Genomic DNA, 26,055 nt, shown 5'->3' on the forward strand with positions numbered 1-26,055 from the left:
TCATTGAGAATATCACTTTATTTGTGCCAATATCAAATAAATACGGTCATTCTAGCAACATATTTACATAATCTTCAACTTCAAATTATCTGTCACAGTTACAACTGCAAAGAGCTGTGCAATTCCAGTGTGCCTTCTGACATGAGCATCTTGCACCACAACCCTTTTTACAACCGCACTTTACCAGTTCATTGCAGGCTTTTGACGCCATAGGTAGAGTGCTCCACACAGGAAGCCAGATCTGGTTGTCGACATCCAATGTCCATCCCCATCCTTCTGGACTGGGTGTTGGCTGCTGGGCCAGTTCAGACGTGGCCCAGATCCCAGACTGGTATACAACTCGCTTCACGTGCTGCAGCAGTGAATCTTGCGTTGGTGTAATGTGTTCCATCGTTTTGTTCTTCTGGCCGTGCTTCATTGACAGATTCCAAATCACTTGTTTTGTCATACATGATGACTGTAAAGCGCTCAAGAAGCTGAAAGTGTTGGGCATCTATGGTCACATTAGTGTATGGATTTTCTGTCATGTAGGTGAAGGCCTGGGTGACCTCAGGGTAGGAATTCCAAGCCACCCATGCTGACTTCTTCCCTTTCCCACAGAATGCTGATGTTGTGTCACAGCCTGTGTAACAGTGGAAGACCGGAAGTGCTGTGGACTTGTCTTTGCCCAGAGCATGGCAGATGGTGTTTATATGAACATTAAAGCACAAAAAGACAGGCTTTTGTAAGAGAATTAATGAATAAGTGAATTGCGTATGAAATTCATCACATAATATCATTAGTGGAACACTCACTGTATTTGTTTTGTAGTTATACCTATAAAGTCATGATTTAAAACAAATAAAATCAGTTACTAAATGTAATATCTTGTAGTCATTTAAAGATGATCACTGGTTCACACTGCCGGGTCTTCATCTGAAGATGCAAAGCAAACAGAAAACATTTAGTTCAACTCTAACATTACAGACATGTCAGTATTTCACATCCTTCTACAGATGTGCCATTCTCAGCGCTTTCCTGATCTTTTGCAGTAGTCCGGCAGTGGAGGTGGACGGGTGGGAAATTTGGTATATAGTCTTTTTTTATTGGCCTAAAATATTGTCTATATACATACATTCATGAATCCACTTGTTGACCGGCTGTCACTATTGGGCAATTTATTTTATTGGGGTTTCTTGTGACCCTACCACTATGGCAGATGGCAAAAATGTCAAACTTTCCTTATGCTTTAAGTAGCATGTGAGGTGTCAAACTAGGGGGTTTTCATGATTCTGAATCCATTCCAAGACTTATTTTGGCACAAAAAACACTCCTTGGGCTAAATAATGGCCTTATAGACGTCATGACAAATAGGCTACGCTTTAAAGGCGTAGTGAAACGGAAATGGTGGACATTTTATTTTGAAGTCTCAAGTTGAAACACCGCTATGAAGTTTCTGAACCAATCAGAGCGTCGCATCCCTTCAGGGGATGGGACGGTAGCTAGGGACGGGTAGCTATGCTACGCAGGACAGCGTGTGGAATCTGTGGATGTTTGTTTACAAATCTGATAGTCGGCCAGCTTTACCAGTTTACTCTTAATGTGGCTTATTTCTACCCTATAATGTTTTCAGATACATTTTTAGCGTGATGATTAAGTTGAAACAGAGTAATACACTCTCTGGATGTTATCTTGAATGGGAATACAAACGGAAGATTTCTGTAATCAGTAGCAGCTGTGCAGCCTGTGCTGGACGGATGCGGAGATATGGGGAATTAAACTGGTGAGCTTCATTTGTATTGGCTTTTATCGATGTTGGCCTCGACACGTCATCACGCAGCACGTTTTCGTTTTCAGGAAGTAATACAAAATATATTTTTATGGACGTTTGATATAAAAACACACAAAAATGAGAATTTTCCCACTTTTTTGGCATCCATTGTTAGGTATGACCATATGATGACCACGGATATGGTCTAAAAGTGTGAAAAACGTATTTTTCATTTCACTACACCTTTAAACAAAAGAAGCCTGTCGGCTGCCGGACTACAGAAGGTTTTCTTGAAAATGCATTGTTTTCCCTGCATTATTCACTGATTATTAGTCTAATGCTAATTCTACTGCTTTGCTACCGAAAAGAAGTGTCCAGGCAGCAGCATAAAATTAACATACATTCGCAAATGTCCCCCGTTCTCACTGACAATGTTCTGACAATGCACTGAATTGCCAATGGCAGGACATTAAGATCTCAAACGGTACATCCTTCTATGTCACGTTCTTAAAGACGTAGTGAAATGACAATACTGAACTACTCCGCTTTTAATCTCATTCAAAGATGACATCCAGACAGTGTATTACTAATTTTAAACGTAATCAGCACGCGAAAATATGTATAATATCTATATGTATACATCTATCGATGTAGCGTAGACACTAACGTCCCATAGTCTGAAGGGATGCGCCTCTCTGATTGGTTCAGAGACCCATGGGCTTCCGTTTCAGACTGAAACTTCAAAATAAAATGACCATAAAAGCCATTGCACCCCCACTTTAACATTATAATGTTGTGCTCGATACTCACAGGTGATTGGTCCGATGGTGAGGGGCTTGACGGGCACAGGCGTGGAAACGGAGCGGACACGCCTCACTGGGCAAACCTGCCAATCAATGGTGAAGGAAGAGGCGTAAACACACAGTTTAAGGTCCTTTCAGAGAGGTATAAACACACAGTTTAAGGTCCTTTCAGAGAGGTATAAACACACAGTTTAAGGTCCTTTCAGAGAGGCGTAAACACACAGTTTAAGGTCCTTTCAGAGAGACGTAAACACACAGTTTAAGGTCCTTTCAGAGAGACATAAACACACAGTTTAAGGTCCTTTCAGAGAGGTATAAACACACAGTTTAAGGTCCTTTCAGAGAGACGTAAACACACAGTTTAAGGTCCTTTCAGAGACGTAAACACAGTTTAAGGTCCTTTCAGAGAGGCGTAAACACACAGTTTAAGGTCCTTTCAGACGGGCATCGATGAACGCAGACGTTGTCGCCTGGAACAACGACAGGTCTGCTCCAGGTCTGCTCATGAGGGGCGCGACACCGCAAGCGTAAACAAAAGAAAAGAAAAGCTCAAGACAATCCAGGTCTAGAAACGAGCACGTGTGCGACAAATTCACGGGACTGCACCCAAATAAATACGCTTGTATTGTCGCCCCTCGACTTCTCCGCGCGTACCAAAAATAACCTACATCTCATTGAAAGTGAATTACTAGGCGCATTAATCGCTGCTCATCTGAAAGGACCTTAAGCCTGCAGAACACTACAAACCATGAAGTCCCACTTTGTTCATCTTTGACATAATCAATAAGAACAATATGAAGTCACTGCGGAACATATTGTTTTGCTAAAGTTTTAGCAAAGAAAGAAAGTTTTCGCCAGAAATGACGACAGACACAAATCTTTGAGACCAATTATTATGTCATGGTGTAAAACAATAAGTGGAGATCTGTGGTATAAAGTTTATAAACCACGACCATTAGAGCAGTTTCTGGCTGCAGTGAGTATTGAGTGCTACAGTTATTATAATTCTTTTTTTTTTTTTTACTTTAATGTGCCATACGCAGCCAGCTTTAGACGAACAGGAATCACAATTATTATTATTATTATTATTATTATTATTATAGAGTGAAACGTACAGGAGAACAGGAGGAGGCTCTGTTGTCACACAGGTGGAGGCTGCAGTGAAGGTAGACGTCTCTGTTATCTCCCTGGAAGAGGAAGAACAGAGCCCAGAAACGAGCCTGGAAGGAAGAGCCGCTCTCAACCACTGTCACCTGACGACGGTCGCTAGAACACCTGGGGAAAAAGAGAAGAAGGGTGAAGAAGGGTTATTACATCCTTCATTCTATTCTCCATTCATACTGATGCCTCTCGAGTGTCTCCCTATATGGGAGGAGACACCATGGGGCAGACCAAGGACCAGATGGAGGGATTACATCTCCACACTGGCCTGGGAACGCCTCGTGATCTCGTGAAGTTGCTCTGGAGAGGGAAGTCTGGAGCTCTCTGGTGGAGCTGTTGCCCCCACGACCAGACTACGGATAAGCGGTTGAAGATGGATGGATGGACTGAGACACTTAACTGATAATAAACGATGTGTTCACATTAAGCCGCCTCACGCTACAGAAACAGGAGATAGGCTCCTGCACTATGGGCCTCATGGCTCGGCAAGGCTTATTTTGTAGTTGCTACCACACACCTTAGTAATTGACAGTCTCTGACAATTATTGTTAAATGATCTGTTGTCCTGCATATCAAGGAGGTGACATACTTGTTTCCAGTCACAGTTCCCATGCCTTTGTTTGATGATTGGCTCAGTAGCATAATTGAACTGGAAACACGCGGCACTTCTATTGAGCCAATCAAACGAAGCCATGGAACAGGAAACAGGCAGGCCACCTTCAAACTGTCACTAAATCATGCTGCTTTATGCTGATGCTATAAAGAAGTAAACCTACTTGTCCTGAATGAAGAAGTGACGCACAGGGCCGTCGGGGTTGGAGGTGTGATCGGCGTAGCATTGGTCCAGAACCACCACTAAACTGGGATCCGTGTTCTGTACAGACACTCCCACGTACAGGACCGAGCCCACGGCCAGGCGGACCGGGCCTGCAGGGTACGGCTCTGTGTAGTTGGAGTCACGGAACAACAGCATGGAGGCGTTGGCTTGTGAACCCACGCCTGAAATGACGCCTTCGACCCCACGGCCTTCGGTCCTGCATGTCAAGGAAACATGGCACTTCAAAAATGATCATCCCGTACTTACTGTGGTCGGAGTTGTTCGGGCCCGAACAATAGAGCGTCGCAGTCCCGCCCCCTACCCTGGACCAGGAAATGATTCTCCGTTCATTTTCCTCATAGACATTTCAGAAAGTATTTATTTAAAGACGTTTACGCAGCGGACAAAGCCAACTCGAGTTGTGACAAATCATGACAACAAACAAAACATTTTGGGCCGAACAAATAATTAGAAAGAAGAAAAAAACGGCAGGTTACAACACTTTTTTTGTTGTTTTTCTTCTTTGTAATTATTTGTTTGGTCCAAAATATTGTTTGTGTTGTCATGAGTTGTCACGACTTGAGTTGGCTTTCTCCGCGGCGTAACTGTCTTTAAATAAATACTTTTTGAAATGTCTATGGGAAAAATGCATTGGGATTCATTTCCTGGGCCATGGTAGGGGGCGGGACTGCAACGCTCTATGGGCCTATCTCACAGCCATTCCCGCCCCCTTTCCACGCCACGGCCTTAAATGGTGCCGAGAAATCAGTTAGGGATGTAGCTCTGGTCCATGAGTAAGTCTATGGACCAGAGCTACATCCCTACCTGCTTTCTCTGCACCATTTAAGGCAGTTTCCAAATGTTAAAATGTAAAAGACCAATATTATTATGAAGAAAACAAGATGGTAAGACAGCTAAAACAAATAGAATAAAGTTTACCTTCAGAAAAAGCGTTGTTTATGGCTTCTGAATGTAGGTCTTTTAACATGTAATGTCTATGGAGTGACGTCACGTCAACACCACTAGCTCAGAAAAGGGGGCTTGGAAAGGGGGGCGGGGAAGGGCTGTGAGATATAGGACTATTACACTTCATTGTAAACCTTATTTAGTTTGTTCTGTCATGAGTCAATTATCTTGTGTGTGATTCCATGTTGGCGCTATGTAGCACAGTTTAAATAGTGTTCCCACTGCTATTAACAGCTCTGAACATATAGATTCTACTTACTGAATGTATGGTCTGATGGCCCCATGGAGGCTGGTCTCTGTGTCCAGGGGATAAGGTTACTTACTGAATGTATGGTCTGATGGCCCCTTGGAGGCTGGTCTCTGTGCCCAGGGGATAGGGTTACTTACTGAATGTATGGTCTGATGGCCACATGGAGGCTGGTCTCTGTGCCCAGGGGATAGGGTTACTTACTGAATGTATGGTCTGATGGCCCCATGGAGGCTGGTCTCTGTGCCCAGGGGATAGGGTTACTTACTGAATGTATGGTCTGATGGCCCCATGGAGGCTGGTCTCTGTGCCCAGGGGATAGGGTTACTTACTGAATGTATGGTCTGATGGCCCCATCAAGGCTGGTCTCTGTGCCCAGGGGATAGGGTTACTTACTGAATGTATGGTCTGATGGCCCCATGGAGGCTGGTCTCTGTGCCCAGGGGATAGGGTTACTTACTGAATGTATGGTCTGATGGCCCCATGGAGGCTGGTCTCTGTGCCCAGGGGATAGGGTTACTTACTGAATGTATGGTCTGATGGCCCCATGGAGGCTGGTCTCTGTGTCCAGGGGATAGGGTTACTTACTGAATGTATGGTCTGATGGCCCCATGGAGGCTGGTCTCTGTGCCCAGGGGATAGGGTTACTTACTTAATGTATGGTCTGATGGCCCCATGGAGGCTGGTCTCTGTGTCCAGGGGATAGGGTTACTTACTGAATGTATGGTCTGATGGCCCCATGGAGGCTGGTCTCTGTGCCCAGGGGATAGGGTTACTTACTGAATGTATGGTCTGATGGCCCCATCAAGGCTGGTCTCTGTGCCCAGGGGATAGGGTTACTTACTGAATGTATGGTCTGATGGCCCCATGGAGGCTGGTCTCTGTGCCCAGGGGATAGGGTTACTTACTGAATGTATGGTCTGATGGCCCCATCAAGGCTGGTCTCTGTGCCCAGGGGATAGGGTTACTTACTGAATGTATGGTCTGATGGCCCCATGGAGGCTGGTCTCTGTGCCCAGGGGATAGGGTTACTTACTGAATGTATGGTCTGATGGCCCCATCAAGGCTGGTCTCTGTGCCCAGGGGATAGGGTTACTTACTGAATGTATGGTCTGATGGCCCCATGGAGGCTGGTCTCTGTGCCCAGGGGATAGGGTTACTTACTGAATGTATGGTCTGATGGCCCCATCAAGGCTGGTCTCTGTGCCCAGGGGATAGGGTTACTTACTGAATGTATGGTCTGATGGCCCCATGGAGGCTGGTCTCTGTGTCCAGGGGATAGGGTTACTTACTGAATGTATGGTCTGATGGCCCCATGGAGGCTGGTCTCTGTGCCCAGGGGATAGGGTTACTTACTGAATGTATGGTCTGATGGCCCCATGGAGGCTGGTCTCTGTGCCCAGGGGATAGGCACAGGAGAAGGGAAACGTCACGGGAGTGGAGGCATTGTTGAGGTAGAAGAATAAACTGTTGGAGTAGATGGCATGGGTGCCGTTGGTCTGAAACACAGAGGGTCAGCTGAATGGTCAGTTGAGTGAATCATCTAGAGAGCCAGCTGGTGGGAAACATCCACCACACATAGAAGAACAGTATGACTGAAACGCAATACATCAAGTTACTACAATTAGAAACACATTAAAGACAATCATGTAACAACAGCAACAAGTTGGCAGGCTGCACCCATTTTGAATCCCATCAATGCATAATTGAAAGGGACAAAATCCCGTTTAATCAAAGCATTCAATGCTCCAGTAGACGCGTCTACTGACATACCATATCTCAGTATAGGCTGCATATTCTGTGCGGTTGATCACGACGATTTGCGCTGTCAACTGACGTTGTCAACTGATATGAGGTTAGAGGACTTACATTTTTTGCACTCTATATTCTATCCCTTTGTTTTGCTGTGTTTGCCGTTTGATGTTAGGGTTGATGTTGTTGTTATCTATATGCTGCTGCATTTGTCTGAAGGAAGCCAAACTAAACTAAGTTTTACTCTTATGTACCAGCAGGGACGTGCACACATACATAGACATCAAAGGGGGCATCAGCCCCTGCCCTTTTACCCGTCTGTAAAACAACTGCCCTCTCCAGACCACGATTTACGAAATAAATGCAAATGCCACTCCTTTCCATGCCATGCCGGAAGGCAGCATTCAGGAGAATTGCTTTTTTTCCGAAGTCTCCTGAACTTGAACACAGCATTTTGCGTTGCACAAATTTGTTTAGAAATCCATGTCGTACACCGCATCTCCACTAGCTAAAGAGTGCTGGGTTGCGCCCCAAAAATAGCTGATCTACAAGCTCTCAACGCGTCGCAGTACACAAGATGTAACAACGTCCCTGTGTACCTGTACACAAGATGTAACAACGTCCCTGTGTACCTGTACACAAGATGTAACAACGTCCCTGTGTACCTGTACACAAGATGTAACAACGTCCCTGTGTACCTGTACACAGGATGTAACAACGTCCCTGTGTACCTGTACACAAGATGTAACAACGTCCCTGTGTACCTGTACACAAGATGTAACAACGTCCCTGTGTACCTGTACACAAGATGTGACACCGTCCCTGTGTACCTGTACACAAGATGTGACAACGTCCCTGTGTACCTGTACACAAGATGTAACAACGTCCCTGTGTACCTGTACACAATATGTAACAACGTCCCTGTGTACAAGATGTAACAACGTCCCTGTGTACCTGTACACAAGATGTAACAACGTCCCTGTGTACCTGTAAACAAGATGTAACACCGTCCCTGTGTACCTGTACACAAGATGTAACAACGTCCCTGTGTACCTGTACACAAGATGTAACAACGTCCCTGTGTACCTGTACACAAGATGTAACAACGTCCCTGTGTACCTGTACACAATATGTAACAACGCCCCTGTGTACCTGTACACAAGATGTAACAACGCCCCTGTGTACCTGTACACAAGATGTAACAACGTCCCTGTGTACCTGTACACAAGATGTAACAACGTCCCTGTGTACCTGTACACAAGATGTAACAACGTCCCTGTGTACCTGTACACAGGATGTAACAACGTCCCTGTGTACCTGTACACAAGATGTAACAACGTCCCTGTGTACCTGTACACAAGATGTAACAACGTCCCTGTGCACCTGTACACAAGATGTAACAACGTCCCTGTGTACAAGATGTAACAACGTCCCTGTGTACCTGTACACACGATGTAACAACGTCCCTGTGTACCTGTACACAAGATGTAACAACGTCCCTGTGTACCTGTACACAAGATGTAACAACGTCCCTGTGTACACAAGATGTAACAATACAAAGTAGTACCTGTACACAAGATGTAACAACGTCCCTGTGTACCTGTACACAAGATGTAACAACGTCCCTGTGTACCTGTACACAAGATGTAACAACGTCCCTGTGTACACAAGATGTAACAATACAAAGTACAACCTTGAATCAACATGGCTGGTTAAAACTGATATGAGGTTAAGGGGACTGAGGTTAGATTTAGTGTTAGTGTTAGGGTTAGTGTTAGTAATGTCGGACAACGTGCGTCGCCGCAGTCAAAACAGCAGCCGTGATCAACGTAGAACACACACAGCCTACTGAACGTTTCCAAAACAAAAAGCACAATATAACGTTTTGCGCTGCATGCGGTGGCAGTATGTCAGTAGACGATGTCTACTGGAGCATTGAATGCTCTGATTAAGCGTGATTGTGTCCCTTTCAATGCATGGATGGCATTGGGATCGGCTACAGACACATCCTCACCGTCAGTAAGTTCCCACAGGTGTCAGCCTGGCGTTCCACCTGGTACCACACCCATCCATCATACTGTGTGGAAGAGGAGCAGGCTGGATCGTCCAGGTGACCAGAGAATGCAGAGAAGCCAGAGGATCCTAAGCTGGACAGTCCCAGGCCAATTTGGATCCGAGTCTGGCCACAGATGAGTCGAGAAGCTGAAGATGGAGGGGCTTGACTGACTGGAGCTGGACTTGGAGGCTGATAGCTGACTAAAGAGGATAAGGATAGGAAGGTAAAAAGCAAGGTGAGAAAATGACTACCGCACTTATAATTTAAACATGAACAAACAGCGTTCAAGCAATTCTTCAACACTACCCGAGCATGCATCTTTGTAACAATTTAATGAACACTGTCATTACTATTTCAAAACACATCGTGGTGTACTGTGACCAGATTTGACTGAGAGCCTGTCATTGTGCAACCTCCAGATTTTCACCAGAGGAGAAAAACTGATATACACAGTGCTGCCTTGATCCCGCCTCTAGCTGCCGCTGATTGGCCAGGCCGTTTTGTGGCCGGGCATCAAGTCTGCCTGAGAGTTCCCAGATGGGAGCAGGAGGGGGGAACCCAGTGTACTCTCCGCTGCCCCATCTGGCGGAGTCAGGTTAGGCACGGGGGGCTACAAGCATTAAACCTGAGAAATTGAGGGTTCAGCATAGATTGGGCTAAGTAGTATATCATGGGGCCCAAGTGGATTTACAACAGCACTTTACCTGCACAATACGAAGCATATGTCATGTCTAGTTGTACAAGTTTGTAGACATAGCAGTTCAGGCAGTTCTTGACATGGATGTCGGGTGAGGTCCAGGAACAGCAGCCGTATCCCGGAAAGGCAAAGCGCTGGCCAGGCATAGCGCAGACAGTGCGCTGCACAATTCCGTCCGACACCGTAGGATTTGACCCGTTTAACCATAACGCGGCATTTGATCCACACCTGCCGGACTCCACGCACGTGGTCGGTATCTGAGCATTGCTCTGCCCCAGGAACAGCCGATACCACCCATGGAAGTGGTCATAGAAGTCATTGGTGTGATAGGTGTCGTTGCTGTTATCTATCGACCTCCAGGGATCGTCGAACACCGTGTAGTGATTGCATGGATCTGTGCAGCGAGAGGTTCCGTTGACGCCAGCGATGCAGTCCTCGCCTAGCGGACAGAGTGCATCGCCACAGGGGAACTGCACCGCGGAGGGAGGCGTGAGGCAGTGGAAGGAGCCAGGTGTGTTGACGCAGAGCTGAGAGCCGTGGGCGCAGGGCGGCGCCCCGGGGAGCGAGCACTCGTCCACGTCCACGCAGCCTTTCTCCGGCGACCACGTGTAACCTGAGTGATGGAAAATTAATTGAAATTTGAATTCAGTTTGTAGAACATTTCAAACGAAAGCACAAGTCAACACAAAATCTGCTACGAGGATAAAACCATAAAAAGCATTAAGACTTCTTTACATCAGGGTCCTCCATAAGTTTTCTGATTTTCTTCAAATATTAATAAAATAAATTACAAACATGTTATGCTGCTAATATACTGTACATAGCAAGAAGAACCCCAAAAGGGCTTCCCGTCCTGAAGGGTTAACTTTTTTTTTTACAGGGGCCAGTTTCCAATTGCAGCCGCAAATAAGTGCTCTTTGAGGGCAGTTTTGAAGGAGTCTAGGGATTGCCATTTCTTATCGGCTGTTGGAAGGGCGTTCCACATTTTAGTGGCATAGGAGTGAAATTAATTTAGTCCCTTGTTTGAGGCGAATCTGGATTGAACGTGGTTTGTTGAACTCCCTCTGGTGTTGTCATCGTGGACTTCGTTGACATTAAGGAAGTATTTAGACAGGTAGCCTACATGGCCTGTAGCACTTACCCTAGCACTTTATGTTGACTTAGATAGCCTTTTATACAGACTTATAGCATGTTACATATAAGCACTAGAATTGCATTTTATGTAGTCAGCACTTTATAGTATATATGTAGCATTTAGCGTCCGCTAAATGCCTAAATTGTAAATTGTACATGGGTATCTTTGTGGTGTAGTGAATCTTGTAGACCAGGCCCATTGCAAGTTGCTGTACTCTGTCCTCAACCCTAAGCCATTCCAGCCTATATCAAAACGGGCAGGGGTGAGGTGGGTCCTAGTAGTAGCCTGACCTCGCTGACAACAGGAGGAGTGGTCGCGGCTGCACAGCGCCACGTCGTAGCAGGCCAGGCCGTCGCCCACAAAGCCATCGTTGCACGCGCAGGACACGGAGGACACCGATTGGCCGGAGGAGAAGGTGTCACCGCCTCTCTCCGCGTCGACGGCGGGAGACTCCAGACATTTGGCGTGGACGTGACACGAGCCACAGCTGAGGAGAGGTGGACCTGTGAAAGGAAATGTTCATAGTACAATACATGATGTGAAAATTGTAACGACCCTGCAAAAAGACCCAGCCGTAACCTACACCTCCAAAGGGAGGTATGGCTCTGTTGGTGTGGCTCGTTGCCTGCCTGGTCTGTTGAGTTGGAGATCGGGGTTCGATTCCAGCTCGGGGTGCTAAACGTTCTTCTGACCGTCGAGGACCGCTGGAGCGTGGCCTTGCGTGAGGGACGCGAGGGACTCGTGGAGTGAAGCGAGAAACGCGCTTCAGAAAGGAGGGGGTAGTATAATGTCCCTGCATGCAAAAAGACCCGGCCGTAACTTGCTCCTCCAATGGAACTAGCTCTCTTGGCTTCTTGCCTGCATGGTCTGCTGAGCTGGAATCAAACTATAATTTAGTTGGAGGCTATAATTAAGATACAAATGTAAGCTATCATTTTAGCTGTGGTCATGTTAATACATAATAACATCCATGAACATAATAATGAATGTCCTTGTGGGGATTATGAATTATTACTAACCATGTGCATACAGGTTATTGAGAATATTTTAATGACTTTTCTAATATCCACCATTTGATGATTATGCTGAGTACGATACAATACAACTTTATTGTCAGCTTGCACTGAAATTTGTACACAGTCTCTACGTAGTGAGTTTACCTGCTGGGTTTCCACTAACATTGTGCATGGACACCACCAACACAACAGCTGACACCACACTGGTCCACATGCTGCACATCTCACACAAACCTGTCACACAAACACAAACGCAAGAAAGCAACACAATGAACACTAAACATGACTAAACTAAACATGGCTGGTTCTATGTGCATACACGTAGAACATTGATTTAACCCATTTTGGGCAGGAACCCCTTTTGGTGTTTTGAACATTATGTTATAATTTAGCTATTGAAAAATAGCAGATCTACGAGCTTGTAGGTCTGCTATTTTTTTTAAATCGTGAAAATATTTATTTCAGAAAACTGGAGGATTTAGAAGAATTAAAAGAATTTTAGGTCAGGCCTAAATGGGTTAAAATATAGCCTATATGTTATGTGGGAAAACACAATTTAAATCATTAGCGTGTATAATAAAACTCACAAAAACAACAAACTAAATTTGAAAAAACATTTTCGTTAACCGAAAAAAGAAAAAAATATTATAAACACAAACGATAACTGTTTGGTGTCATAGACAAAATTCCATTAGTTTTACCAAGAGTAATTTATATTGTATAAATTGTATCTTTTGTCGAGTTTTTATTACACAATTTACTCTGACCTTTTGGAATCCTGCACCTGACAAATAACCCAAAGTATGAAAAAAAACTAAAAACACTACAACTAATACAAACTAAACTAAAACTAAGCAAACCCGCTCTAAAAAACCCAAACTAAACTAAAACTAAACTATAATGAAAAATCCCAAAGTATTCTACCCTTGGTCTATATGTAACCTTGGCAGAAATACACATATATATTCTTGGACTACGCCACCTGGGAATTTAACCCAAGGACATCAATTATAGTGCAACAGTATAAAGTGCACTACATGTTGGGTGTAATCATAGGAGCAGAGACATGTTGGGTGTAATCATAGGAGCAGAGACATGTTGGGTGTAATCATAGGAGCAGAGACATGTTGGGTGTAATCATAGGAGCAGAGACATGTTGGGTGTAATCATAGGAGCAGAGACATGCTGGGTGTAATCATAGGAGCAGAGACATGTTGGGTGTAATCATAGGAGCAGAGACATGTTGGGTGTAATCATAGGAGCAGAGACATGTTGGGTGTAATCATAGGAGCAGAGACATGTTGGGTGTAATCATAGGAGCAGAGACATGTTGGGTGTAATCATAGGAGCAGAGACATGTTGGGTGTAATCATAGGAGCAGAGACATGCTTCTCAACATAATCACTTTACATTTATTGTAACAAAAATATTCGTTTAGTTTAAGTCGATCAATCAAGTTATACAGTACAATTTAATATGAAAAGGGTAAGCGGGGGTCAACATATAGATGTGAATATTAAGTCATTTCTCTTACCTTTACAGAGGATGTGTTTCAAGATCCAACCTGGAGGCCAGACTTTATAAGCCTCTAGTGTTGTCATTGGTTACATTGTATACCATGTGACTATCTGTGACGCAGGGCCATGATTGGTGACATTGTATACCATGTGACTATCTGTGACGCAGGGCCATGATTGGTGACATTGTATACCATGTGACTATCTGTGACGCAGGGCCATGATTGGTGACATTGTATACCATGTGACTATCTGTGACGCAGGGCCATGATTGTGTGAATGATCAGATAAACATACAAAGCCTAAATGTAACAACAATGGCACGATTTAACTGATAAAACAAATATTTAGAGTGTTTAAATTGGCCAGACAAATGGGCTATGCATATACTGTAAGTGATGTTACACACATTGTTATAAGTGTGTTCATGAGATGATTGTTTATCCCTAAAAACCATTATGGCTGATTTGACTTTGAGATAAAACATTTTGTTTACTGCAGAGAGAAAATGAAGGGTGAATTTTAACACGGAGTAGAGAGAGAGAGAGAGAGCGCACGCACGCACGCACGTATGTGTGTGTCATGTGTCCATCTATCGATCAATCAATAAATGAATCAATGTATCTAAGTTAATATAATCATATAATCAGTTGATAAAAGGCAGAGTGTGGTCAGGCATGTCTTCATGATGACGAGTCTCTTTAAGAAGTTAAAGAAATTGGATGGTCTTTATACGAGTTTTAAACAAATCAATAGTGAGAAGAACGTCTAAAGGCAAACTAGTCCACATTAGGGACAACACGTCAATATGGCAAGCCACCATTTTACTCATATCCTTGAGAAATAACAAATGTAATCAGTCATTCTTATCACTCTGTGAGGTGGAATGAATGAAACCTGTATTGCCTCTAGAAGACCAGTGGTTTTCAGACATTGTGTTCACACTAAAAGGTCAAGTTAAAATCTCAAGGTACACAGATATTCATATCCGTGAGAAATATCCTCCATAACACAGTCTGTTATCGCTCTGCAACCGTCTAGTGCCAAATCAAATAATGTAACTCTGTTTGTGGTTCTGGTCGGCGTCACACAGGGTACTTTAGTTACACAGAACTTATTTAGTCATTTAAATATTCCTATCCTAACATTTGGTATGAAGTCAGAGATAGGCCTATCTCACAGAATTTCCCCGCCCCCTTGCGGAGCTAGTGGTGATAGCGTGACGTCACTCCATAGACACTACATGTTAACGGAGGTCATTTAAGAAGTCTACAACTTTTGTTTTCTCAAGGTAAGGTTTGTTCTATCTGTTCCAGCTGATGTACCATCTTGTTTGCTTCATAATAATATTGGTCTGTCACATTTTTACATTAGGAAATGTACTTAGATTCTCCAGAGAAAAAAACGTGTAAATGCTAATGTTAAATGACACCACTAGCTACCGGAAAGGGGCGTGGAAAGGGGGCTGTGAGATAGGCCTATTGCTTGTCAGATTGACAGGGTCAGGTGAGTGGGGTGGAGGGAGAGTATACCAACGTCCTCTGCATTCACAAGTGCTTGTAAAAAATGAATGAATGAATACAAATTAATAAATAAATACAAATAAAAAGTAATATTGTAAGCCAAGTAAATGAGAGTCTGCAGGTGATTAACTAGACATCAGAGTTGTCCCTACAGCAAGAGCATGACTGTTTATAATTAAAGTGGCTTCACTTCCCAAATCATGTATGAGTTGCCAGTCAACTGTTGTGACTGTTTTACATTTGATAACGCATGTGATTTCAGCACATCGCACGCTGCACGCACACAATCTTGCATTTATGTTACACCTGTATCCATTGTTGTCCATTTGTTTCCCCTAATGATTCATGTTTGCTTTTCATTGTTCCGATTACTTTCTTTCCCATTTCTAGTGTATTTAAGTCCAATTTATTCTGTTTCTATGGCTTATTGCCCACACACACATCATCATAATTTTTCGACCGCGATATTTCACAATATCACGCCAGACTTCCCGGTCCTTCATTGCCATCCCCAGTTCCTGCCTACTGATGCCTGTGTCCCTAGCGATGACATCAGGGAACGACAGTTTTCTACCTCTGGTCTGGTTTGAGGCAGGACTCCAGAGAAGAAGGGAAGATATAACCTCATTATGTCAGCTCTGTAGCAGTATGGCCGGCAAACTGCGCTCTTCTGGATCGGACTAGTGAAGAAACACAGGGAAGGATGCCGTATATTAGAGAAGTCGATCAGGGTGGCTATTCCGAGAGAGATTTTGCGCTCTCATTAGAAGTAGTTTGCGCACACACACACACACACACACACACACACACACACACACACACACACACACACACACACACACACACACACACACACACACACACACACACACACACACACACACACACACACACACACACTTTTATTCAGGGTAATATAAAGGCTTGTTTTTTTTTTACATTCGGGGGGTAATAAGGCATGTTTTTATTTAAGAGTAATAAGGCAGGTGTCATTTGGGCTGGAAATCGTTCACATTAAAGTTCAAAGGTCATTCCAATGCAGCCAGGTCATCGGCCTTTATGCAATGTCTCCATTACACAGTGAATGATGCATAAGGCCCTTATGCAATGTCTCTGTCACACAGTGAATGATGCATAAGGCCCTTATGCAATGTCTCCGTCACACAGTGAATGATGCATAAGGCCCTTATGCAATGTCTCCGTCACACAGTGAATGATGCATAAGGCCCTTATGCAATGTCTCCATTACACAGTGAATGATGCATAAGGCCCTTATGCAATGTCTCCGTCACACAGTGAATGATGCATAAGGCCCTTATACAACGTCTCCATCACACAGTGAATGATGCATAAGGCCCTTATGCAATGTCTCCGTCACACAGTGAATGATGCATAAGGCCCTTATGCAATGTCTCCGTCACACAGTGAATGATACATAAGGCCCTTATGCAATGTCTCCGTCACACAGTGAATGATGCATAAGGCCCTTATGCAATGTCTCCATTACACAGTGAATGATGCATAAGGCCCTTATGCAATGTCTCCGTCACACAGTGAATGATGCATAAGGCCCTTATGGAACGTCTCCATTACACAGTGAATGATGCATAAGGCCCTTATACAACGTCTCCATCACACAGTGAATGATGCATAAGGCCCTTATGCAATGTCTCCGTCACACAGTGAATGATGCATAAGGCCCTTATGCAATGTCTCTGTCACACAGTGAATGATGCATAAGGCCCTTATGCAATGTCTCTGTCACACAGTGAATGATGCATAAGGCCCTTATGCAATGTCTCTGTTACACAGTGAATGATGCATACGGCCCTTATGCAATGTCTCTGTTACACAGTGAATGATGCATAAGGCCCTTATGCAATGTCTCCGTCACACAGTGAATGATGCATAAGGCCCTTATGCAATGTCTCCATTACACAGTGAATGATGCATAAGGCCCTTATGCAATGTCTCCATTACACAGTGAATGATGCATACGGCCCTTATGCAATGTCTCTGTTACACAGTGAATGATACATAAGGCCCTTATGCAATGTCTCCGTCACACAGTGAATGATGCATAAGGCCCTTATGCAATGTCTCTGTCACACAGTGAATGATGCATAAGGCCCTTATGCAATGTCTCCGTCACACAGTGAATGATGCATAAGGCCCTTATGCAATGTCTCCATTACACAGTGAATGATGCATAAGGCCCTTATGCAATGTCTCCGTCACACAGTGAATGATGCATAAGGCCCTTATGCAATGTCTCCATTACACAGTGAATGATAAATAAGGCCCTTATGCAACGTCTCCGTCACACAGTGAATGATGCATAAGGCCCTTATGCAATGTCTCCATTACACAGTGAATGATGCATAAGGCCCTTATGCAATGTCTCTGTTACACAGTGAATGATGCATAAGGCCCTTATGCAATGCCTCCATTACAGTGAATGATGCATAAGGCCCTTATGCAATGTCTCCATTACACAGTGAATGATGCATAAGGCCCTTATGCAATGTCTCCGTTACACAGTGAATGATGCATAAGGCCCTTATGCAATGTCTCTGTCACACAGTGAATGATGCATAAGGCCCTTATGCAATGTCTCCATTACACAGTGAATGATGCATAAGGCCCTTATGCAATGTCTCCATTACACAGTGAATGATGCATAAGGCCCTTATGCAATGTCTCCGTTACACAGTGAATGATGCATAAGGCCCTTATGCAATGTCTCCATTACACAGTGAATGATGCATAAGGCCCTTATGCAATGTCTCTGTTACACAGTGAATGATGCATAAGGCCCTTATGCAATGTCTCTGTTACACAGTGAATGATGCATAAGGCCCTTATGCAATGTCTCCATTACACAGTGAATGATGCATAAGGCCCTTATGCAATGTCTCTGTTACACAGTGAATGATGCATAAGGCCCTTATGCAATGTCTGTCGATGAATTGAGTAAAAAAGGACCGCAATGGAATCAATCCATAGTGCTTTCTTGGGTTTAAAATCTTCTTACCAGACCTTGTATTGAACTTTGCTTTCCCGTGCTTCTTTTTCCTGCAAACTGCTAATAAAGTCAGTCAGTCAATCAATCAATCAGTCAATCAGTCAGTATGGCGTGGACGACAGTGCCAGCAGGTTCGATTCCCACACCGGCCAACGTGTCCGTCAAACGGTGTCCGTCCAAACCTGCCATTGATGTTTTGTTTCGCCGCAGTGTGGCTGTGCGGCCACAAGAGGCCAGTGCAGTGCAACAGTCCACCTGGTTACCAAACGTTTCAGGTCGAGAGGCTAAAGAGACATTTAGATGTCGATCTCCTCGAGAGGGACCCCCACACTGTAGAGAAAACAGCACATCTACAAGCTATTAGATGTGGCTATTTTCACAACTACTCAAACATCTGGTTTCTAATTTCTTACGTTTTTTTTTCTTTTATTACATGAAATTAATGAAAAATAAATCATTGAATGTTTTTTTTAAATTCATGATTTTTTTTAAAGGTATTTAATTAAAGGTTTTGAAAATAATAATTAAAAACTAAATGTTGGAAACAAAAAAATAAAGGGAATGTAGGAAACAAAACAATGGGTGCGTTCGGAAATGCGCACCAGGAATGTGGTCAGTTTGTTGAGTGTGGTGGGCGGTGACGTCACAGAATGCGTTCAGTGTGCCTTATTTACGAACGACCACAGCTGTGACGCATTCACACCGCCGACACTGGACAACCCCAGCTTCAGGGTAGGGTCGCTCAGTGGACAACCCCAGCTTCAGGGTAGGGTCGCTCAGTGGACAACCCCAGCTTCAGGGTAGGGTCGCTCAGTGCGGGCACTCGGCACACCCGGTGCGCAGCGCACTGCATTTTCGAACGGCAACACACCGAGTGCACTGAATAAACGAACGACAAGAGAGCACACCATTGCGTTCAGGGCGCATTTCCGAACGCACCCAATATAGGGACCCATACAAATATGTGCGCTATAGGCCTACCCACAAAATGGGTCCCCCGACCCACTGTTTGGGGAAACAGTCAACCTACACTACAGTGCCGCTGTGTGACCACAAGAGGTCACTGCAGTGCAACAGTCCAGCTGTGTTGACAGCAAGACCTCAATGTGCTCAACTGTTTTCTTTTCTTCAAAAAGTTTCTCTTTTTTAAAAAGTTGACCATTTTTCTGAAGAGCAGCTTATAGTCGCTTCCGGTACTTCCTGTACCCAGAATGCCACGGGGCGAAAGGTTTAAAAGGTTGAACCTTGAGGGTGAAAGGTCATAGGTCAAAGGCGAGGCGAGGCGTTGGGTTTCTTGAGGTGGGGGGGTCGCGAGGGAGGAAGAGGACGGCCCCTGGAGGGAACACAATGAAGAAGAGTTTTTAGATCAAATTATATTTATTTAGGGTTAGTACAAAATACATATATATATATTTTTTTTCTCTTATATGCAGACCAAGGGGAGTAGTTCCAAACAGTAACGTGTAGCTGACTACTAACTTGCAATGGATTCAGAATCATGAAAACCCCATAGTTTGACCCGTCACATGCTACTATAAAAGCATATTGAAATTTTGAAAATGTTGCCTTATATTGGATGTTATTGGTACCCCAGCTTATTATGCTAATTATGAAAATTGCCCAACATATGCAAGTTAGCATCCGGCAGTTTCTAAAAGCTGGGGGACCCATACTCAACATTTCTAACATAAAAACTGGCAAGTAGACAATTAGCCTTCAGCCGCGTTTCAGAACCGCCACATGGTTTCCACTAGGAACATTTCTCACCCTTTTCTGCACATCGTATCCAAATAGTAAAGGTCCGATAATGAGCTGAACTAACTTTACTTTATTCCCGGACAAGAAAATCCAAATAACGGGTTGAAACGAGCGTTTAAATCTAAATTATCCATGATTTTTCAAAGAAGTTGCAGCCGGAGAGGCAGCATTAGCGCCCTCCCCTGGTCGAAGCCGGAGAGGCAGCATTAGCGCCTCCCCTGGTCAAATGTCGAGAGGCAGCATTAGCGCCTCCCCTGGTCGAAGGTAGCATTAGCGCCCTCCCCTGGTCAAATGCAGCATTAGCGCCTCCCCTGGTCGAATGCAGCATTAGCGCCTCCCCTGGTCGAATGCAGCATTAGCGCCTCCCCTGGTCGAATGTCGAGTTGGAACATCTCATTTCTACAGTTTTTTCTTCTTCCGCCACGTTCTGACTTTCTGCGCCGTCGCTTTCTTACAGCGTCGACAAGACAACCCCTTCAGCCAATCAGCTTAACCCATTTTGGGCGGGAACCCCTTTTGGTGTTTTAAGCATTATGTCATGCTTTAGCTGTTGAAAAATAGCAGATCTACAAGTTCATAGCGCGGCACAGAGTGCCGTACTATGAACTTCGTGAAAATCGTGAAAATGTGGCACATATCTTTGAATATATATTCTTTCAGAGCGAACATTTTTAACTCAAGTATTTGCTTCTGGTTGGTAACTGGAACAACATATTTCCAGATGGGGGTCGGCGGCCAAATACATATCATTTTCGGCGTCCTTGACATGAAATATTGAGCACCACTGATAAAGAAACACAGGTATTTTAGAAAACTGTCAGCATTTAGAATATAATTTTTTTTTCACTTCAGGTCAAAATGGGTTAAGAAAAAAAAAGTGACGTCATCTCTCCAGTTTCCAACGTTGTGGCTTGGCCCCCGTCTTATCGCTGCTTGCAGCTATATTTAGTAGTGGTAGTAGTATTTACCTGTTAGGAGGCAGGGCTGGTCCGTTGTCTCCATGTTGTTGCAGGGGAGCAGAGGCCGTTGAACAACCTGGATACTGAGGGACGTTAGGCTGGGGCAGAGGAGGGGTATGACTAGGGGGGTACTGGGGCAGAGGAGGGGTATGACTAGGGGGGTACTGGGGGACAGGAGGATTAGGGTTAGGGGGGAACTGGGGTGGCTTCCTTGGCACCAACGGCTTGAGTGGAATTGAATCCTGGATGGATGGATGGATGGATGGATGGATGGGGGGGAGGGGAGGGGAAGAGAGAGAGAGAGAGAGAGAGAGAGAGAGAGAGAGAGAGAGAGAGAGAGAGAGAGAGAGAGAGATGGGAAAATAATCATTAGGGCCTGAGTTGCTATTGAAGCATTTTACTGAGTTTCATTCCAATGTGTTTCGCATTCTGTTTGTATTGCGACATACGTCGTATTACTGATTAATTGAGTACAATGAACCACGATGGAAACACAATTGTTTTTGTGTGTACTACCTCTGCGGTTAATAATCGGGTTAATACAGTATGCAATCAATCAATCTTAAATCGTATTATTTCATTATATTCTTTCCTTACCTTTCTTGCTTTTGAGTTACAACCTACCTGTTCACTCATGGTCCCAAATTAGACCAAATCACAACTCACCATCAACACCATTACAAGCACAACAGCAACACTAATCATCCGTATATTTAATTCTTGAACCAGGAATGTCCGCTGATTTCCATGACAACGTAATAGAACCTTTGTTGCAAGCAGTTGCAACTGTTGTGGTTTGGACTTTAGTCTTAATGCAATGTTAATTTTGCCAGAAAATATTTGAATAACTTTGTTTAGTCTTAGTCTAGTCTTAGACGACTAAATATAAAAAAACATAGTCTTTTAGCCTTAGTTTTAGTCAACAAAATTAACCGGTGTGATGATGGAGGATTTGAATACACAAACAAAAAAATCTAGCTAAAAAAAGAAAAAAAGATGAACCTTCAATTTGATTGATCTCCCAGAAAATAGTGAATGATCCTTCTTGATCGATCCATTGATCAGTCTGTGATTTGCCAACACAATCCACCAATCGCAACACAATACCCGGTCCACCAATCAAAACACAGTAACTGTTCCACCAATCAAAACACAGTACCCCGGTCCACCAATCAAACATCAATCAACCAGTGACCATTCAAACAATGATTATAATTCACATCCCATGTACGCCACCCCATTCCAAATCGCCACTTCTTTTGGGGAGTGCTTGTTTCGGGTCACTGAATGTCCTGGGTATAGTACGGTATGTCAAAGGTTGTGCAACAACTGTTCATGAACACGCTGTCTGAGTCAACGTTCACTGGGTTCATGAACACACTGTCTGAGTCAACGTTCACTGGGTTCATGAACACACTGTCTGAGTCAACGTTCACTGGGTTCATGAACACACTGTCTGAGTCAACGTTCACTGGGTTCATGAACACACTGTCTGAGTCAACGTTCACTGGGTTCATGAACACACTGTCTGAGTCAACGTTCACTGGGTTCATGAACACACTGTCTGAGTCAACGTTCACTGGGTTCATGAACACACTGTCTGAGTCAACGGACACTGGGTTCATGAACACACTGTCTGAGTCAACGTTCACTGGGTTCATGAACACACTGTCTGAGTCAACGTTCACTGGGTTCATGAACACACTGTCTGAGTCAACGGACACAGAGCCAATGATCAGTAACTACCTAGGAACTACATGCTAGTGATTGCTAGGTGGGTTCGAGTTAGCACAGTAACTACATACTAGCGACTGATAGGTCGGTTTGTGTTAGCACAGTAACTACCTAGGAACTACATACTAGGAGTTTCTAGGTGGGTTCGGGTTAGCACGGTAACTATAGGAACTACATACTAGTGATCGCTAGGTGGGTTCTGGTTAGCACGGTAACTATAGGAACTACTAGTGATTGCTAGGTGGGTTCGGGTTAGCACAGTAACTACATACTGTACTAGTGGTTGCTAGGTGGTACCTGGGGGTCGGGGGGGAGAGGCTTGCTAGGTGGAGCTGGTCGGCTCCTTGCTGACTGCAGCCATGAACGACAGAGAGAGGAAAGCAGACAGTAAATAATATATCTATAAAACTACTGAACGATATTATTGTCATTGTTATCGAGACAGTAATGATCAGAATCCATCCAATAGTGTACATATTTGTTGCGTTTACGTTGCGCTACATTGCGTTGGATTCTATTGCGTAGCATAGCTACATTAGCCTTGCTAATGCTACGCTATGCTTTGTTATGTTATGGTACGTTATGTTACATTACACTATGTTACATTACATTGGGTTGTGTTGCATAACGCTTTGCTTAATTATGTTGCGTGGCATTATGTAGATGCTACGCTATGCTATGTTATGTTATGGTACGTTATGTTACATTACACTATGTTACATTGGGTTGTGTTGCATAACGCTTTGCTTAATTATGTTGCGTGGCATTATGTAGATGCTACGCTATGCTATGTTATGTTATGCTACGTTATGTTACATTACACTATGTTACATTGGGTTGTGTTGCATAACGCTTTGCTTAATTATGTTGCGTGGCATTATGTAGATGCTACGCTATGCTATGTTATGTTATGGTACGTTATGTTACATTACACTATGTTACATTACATTGGGTTGTGTTGCATAACGCTTTGCTTAATTATGTTGCGTGGCATTATGTAGATGCTACGCTATGCTATGTTATGTTATGGTACGTTATGTTACATTACACTATGTTACATTGGGTTGTGTTGCATAACGCTTTGCTTAATTATGTTGCGTGGCATTATGTAGATGCTACGCTATGCTATGTTATGTTATGCTACGTTATGTTACATTACACTATGTTACATTACATTGGGTTGTGTTGCATAACGCTTTGCTTAATTATGTTGCGTGGCATTATGTAGATGCTACGCTATGCTATGTTATGTTATGGTACGTTATGTTACATTACACTATGTTACATTGGGTTGTGTTGCATAACGCTTTGCTTAATTATGTTGCGTGGCATTATGTAGATGCTACGCTATGCTTTGTTATGTTATGGTACGTTATGTTACATTACACTATGTTACATTACATTGGGTTGTGTTGCATAACGCTTTGCTTAATTATGTTGCGTGGCATTATGTAGATGCTACGCTATGCTATGCTATGTTATGCTACGTTATGTTACATTACACTATGTTACATTGGGTTGTGTTGCATAACGCTTTGCTTAATTATGTTGCGTGGCATTATGTAGATGCTACGCTATGCTATGTTATGTTATGGTACGTTATGTTACATTACACTATGTTACATTACACTATGTTACATTACATTGGGTTGTGTTGCATAACGCTTTGCTTAATTATGTTGCGTGGCATTATGTAGATGCTACGCTATGCTATGTTATGGTACGTTATGTTACATTACACTATGTTACATTGGGTTGTGTTGCATAACGCTTTGCTTAATTATGTTGCGTGGCATTACGTAGATGCTACGCTATGCTATGTTATGTTATGGTACGTTATGTTACATTACACTATGTTACATTACATTGGGTTGTGTTGCATAACGCTTTGCTTAATTATGTTGCGTGGCATTATGTAGATGCTACGCTATGCTATGTTATGGTACGTTATGTTACATTACACTATGTTACATTACATTGGGTTGTGTTGCATAACGCTTTGCTTAATTATGTTGCGTGGCATTATGTAGATGCTACGCTATGCTATGTTATGTTATGCTACGTTATGTTACATTACACTATGTTACATTGGGTTGTGTTGCATAACGCTTTGCTTAATTATGTTGCGTGGCATTACGCTACGCTACGCTACATGGCGGTACACTCACACTTCAAGACACTACAATGCTACTACTACTACACACAAGACAAAGTGTACGTCTTCATGACGACCAGTGGCTGTACCTGATTGGTGGGGGCATAAGGGTCGGGGGGAAGAGGCTTTGCAGGGGGGGCGGGCCGTTGTTTAACCCTTAACTGCGTGGACAGAAGAAGAGTGGTCATTATACTACAATAATACTACGATACGATGATAGCATTTAACTTTTAGCTGAACAGAAGTAGTAATTATAGTTAACTAAACCTAACCAAATAATACAACCATAGCCTACTGCAATACTATTTATACTACAATACGAATGATAATTTAACCTTTTACTGAACCGAACTTATCGCCAGAGAGCGCTAACAGTACGTTTTAACAGCGGGCGAGATCGGTCAACACATTGCCCAATCGCCCGAAAAGATGAATTATTTTTACATTTTCGGGCGACGTTCCTCTGCCCACTTTTCGACCATCGCCTGTTCTCGCCGGGTTCCATAGACAAATGAGTACCACAGACGAAAAACAGTCTAAGTCCAAATTTCAGACTGACCCCTCCACGAAAAGGCCTCGTTGTCCTGAACCCTTATCTATCATTTATATATTATGGATCAATAGTGTGGACTTAGACTGTTATTCGTCTGTGGTACTCAAATAATGCACTTCCGGAAAATTCGTCTGGCTGTCGCCCGCTGTTAAAACGTACGGTAAGTCCACGGGTTCATATGTACTATATTTGTATTATAATCCCCATAGGGAATCTTAGATCGCCTCATATAAGAATTGAGTTTTATTTGTATTATAATCCCCATAGGGAATCTTAGATCGCCTCATATAAGAATTGAGTTTTATTTGTATTATAATCCCCATAGGGAATCTTAGATCGCCTCATATAAGAATTGAGTTTTATTTGTATTATAATCCCCATAGGGAATCTTAGATCGCCTCATATAAGAATTGAGTTTTATTTGTATTATA

At 43.5% G+C, this 26,055-nt stretch overlaps 2 protein-coding genes across 2 annotated transcripts in view; both read right to left on the reverse strand.

The window, feature by feature from the left end:
- Nucleotides 1-698: 698 nt before the first annotated feature.
- On the reverse strand, nt 699-14,025 carry LOC306924484 (pancreatic secretory granule membrane major glycoprotein GP2-like). The gene is made up of 10 exons (XM_079503007.1): nt 13,935-14,025; nt 12,545-12,634; nt 11,675-11,887; nt 10,257-10,862; nt 9,511-9,752; nt 7,101-7,243; nt 4,491-4,748; nt 3,669-3,828; nt 2,561-2,636; nt 699-915 (listed from the first exon to the last, which is right to left on the reverse strand). Exons 1-10 carry the CDS (start codon nt 13,999-14,001, stop codon nt 896-898), a joined length of 1,875 nt encoding a protein of 624 aa, XP_079359133.1. The 5' UTR covers nt 14,002-14,025; the 3' UTR covers nt 699-895.
- A 4,323-nt stretch (nt 14,026-18,348) lies between these two features.
- Nucleotides 18,349-26,055, reverse strand: part of LOC306925172 (uncharacterized protein) — a gene marked incomplete at its 5' end in the record, with an annotated part of 20,271 nt that continues 12,564 nt past the window's right edge. The window contains 2 exons of the mRNA XM_079503862.1: nt 18,349-19,798; nt 21,192-21,424. Of these exons, the coding sequence (XP_079359988.1) occupies nt 19,732-19,798; nt 21,192-21,424 (300 nt within the window). The 3' untranslated portion in view covers nt 18,349-19,731. The remainder of the gene's footprint in view (nt 19,799-21,191; nt 21,425-26,055) is intronic.

The sequence above is a fragment of the Electrona antarctica genome (genome assembly GCF_951216825.1).
Source record: "Electrona antarctica genome assembly, chromosome: 6".
Classification (NCBI taxonomy): Eukaryota; Metazoa; Chordata; class Actinopteri; order Myctophiformes; family Myctophidae; genus Electrona; species Electrona antarctica.

Bases quoted from the DNA above. Each gene is read 5' to 3' on its own strand.
- LOC306924484 (XM_079503007.1), bottom strand. From the start codon at position 14,001: ATGACAACACTAGAGGCTTATAAAGTCTGGCCTCCAGGTTGGATCTTG. The intron at 11,888-12,544 runs GTAAACTCACTA...TTCCTTTCACAG, and splicing joins TGTTAGTGGAAACCCAGCAG to GTCCACCTCTCCTCAGCTGT. The intron at 3,829-4,490 runs GTAGGTTTACTT...CTTTTTCCCCAG, and splicing joins CACTTCTTCATTCAGGACAA to GTGTTCTAGCGACCGTCGTC.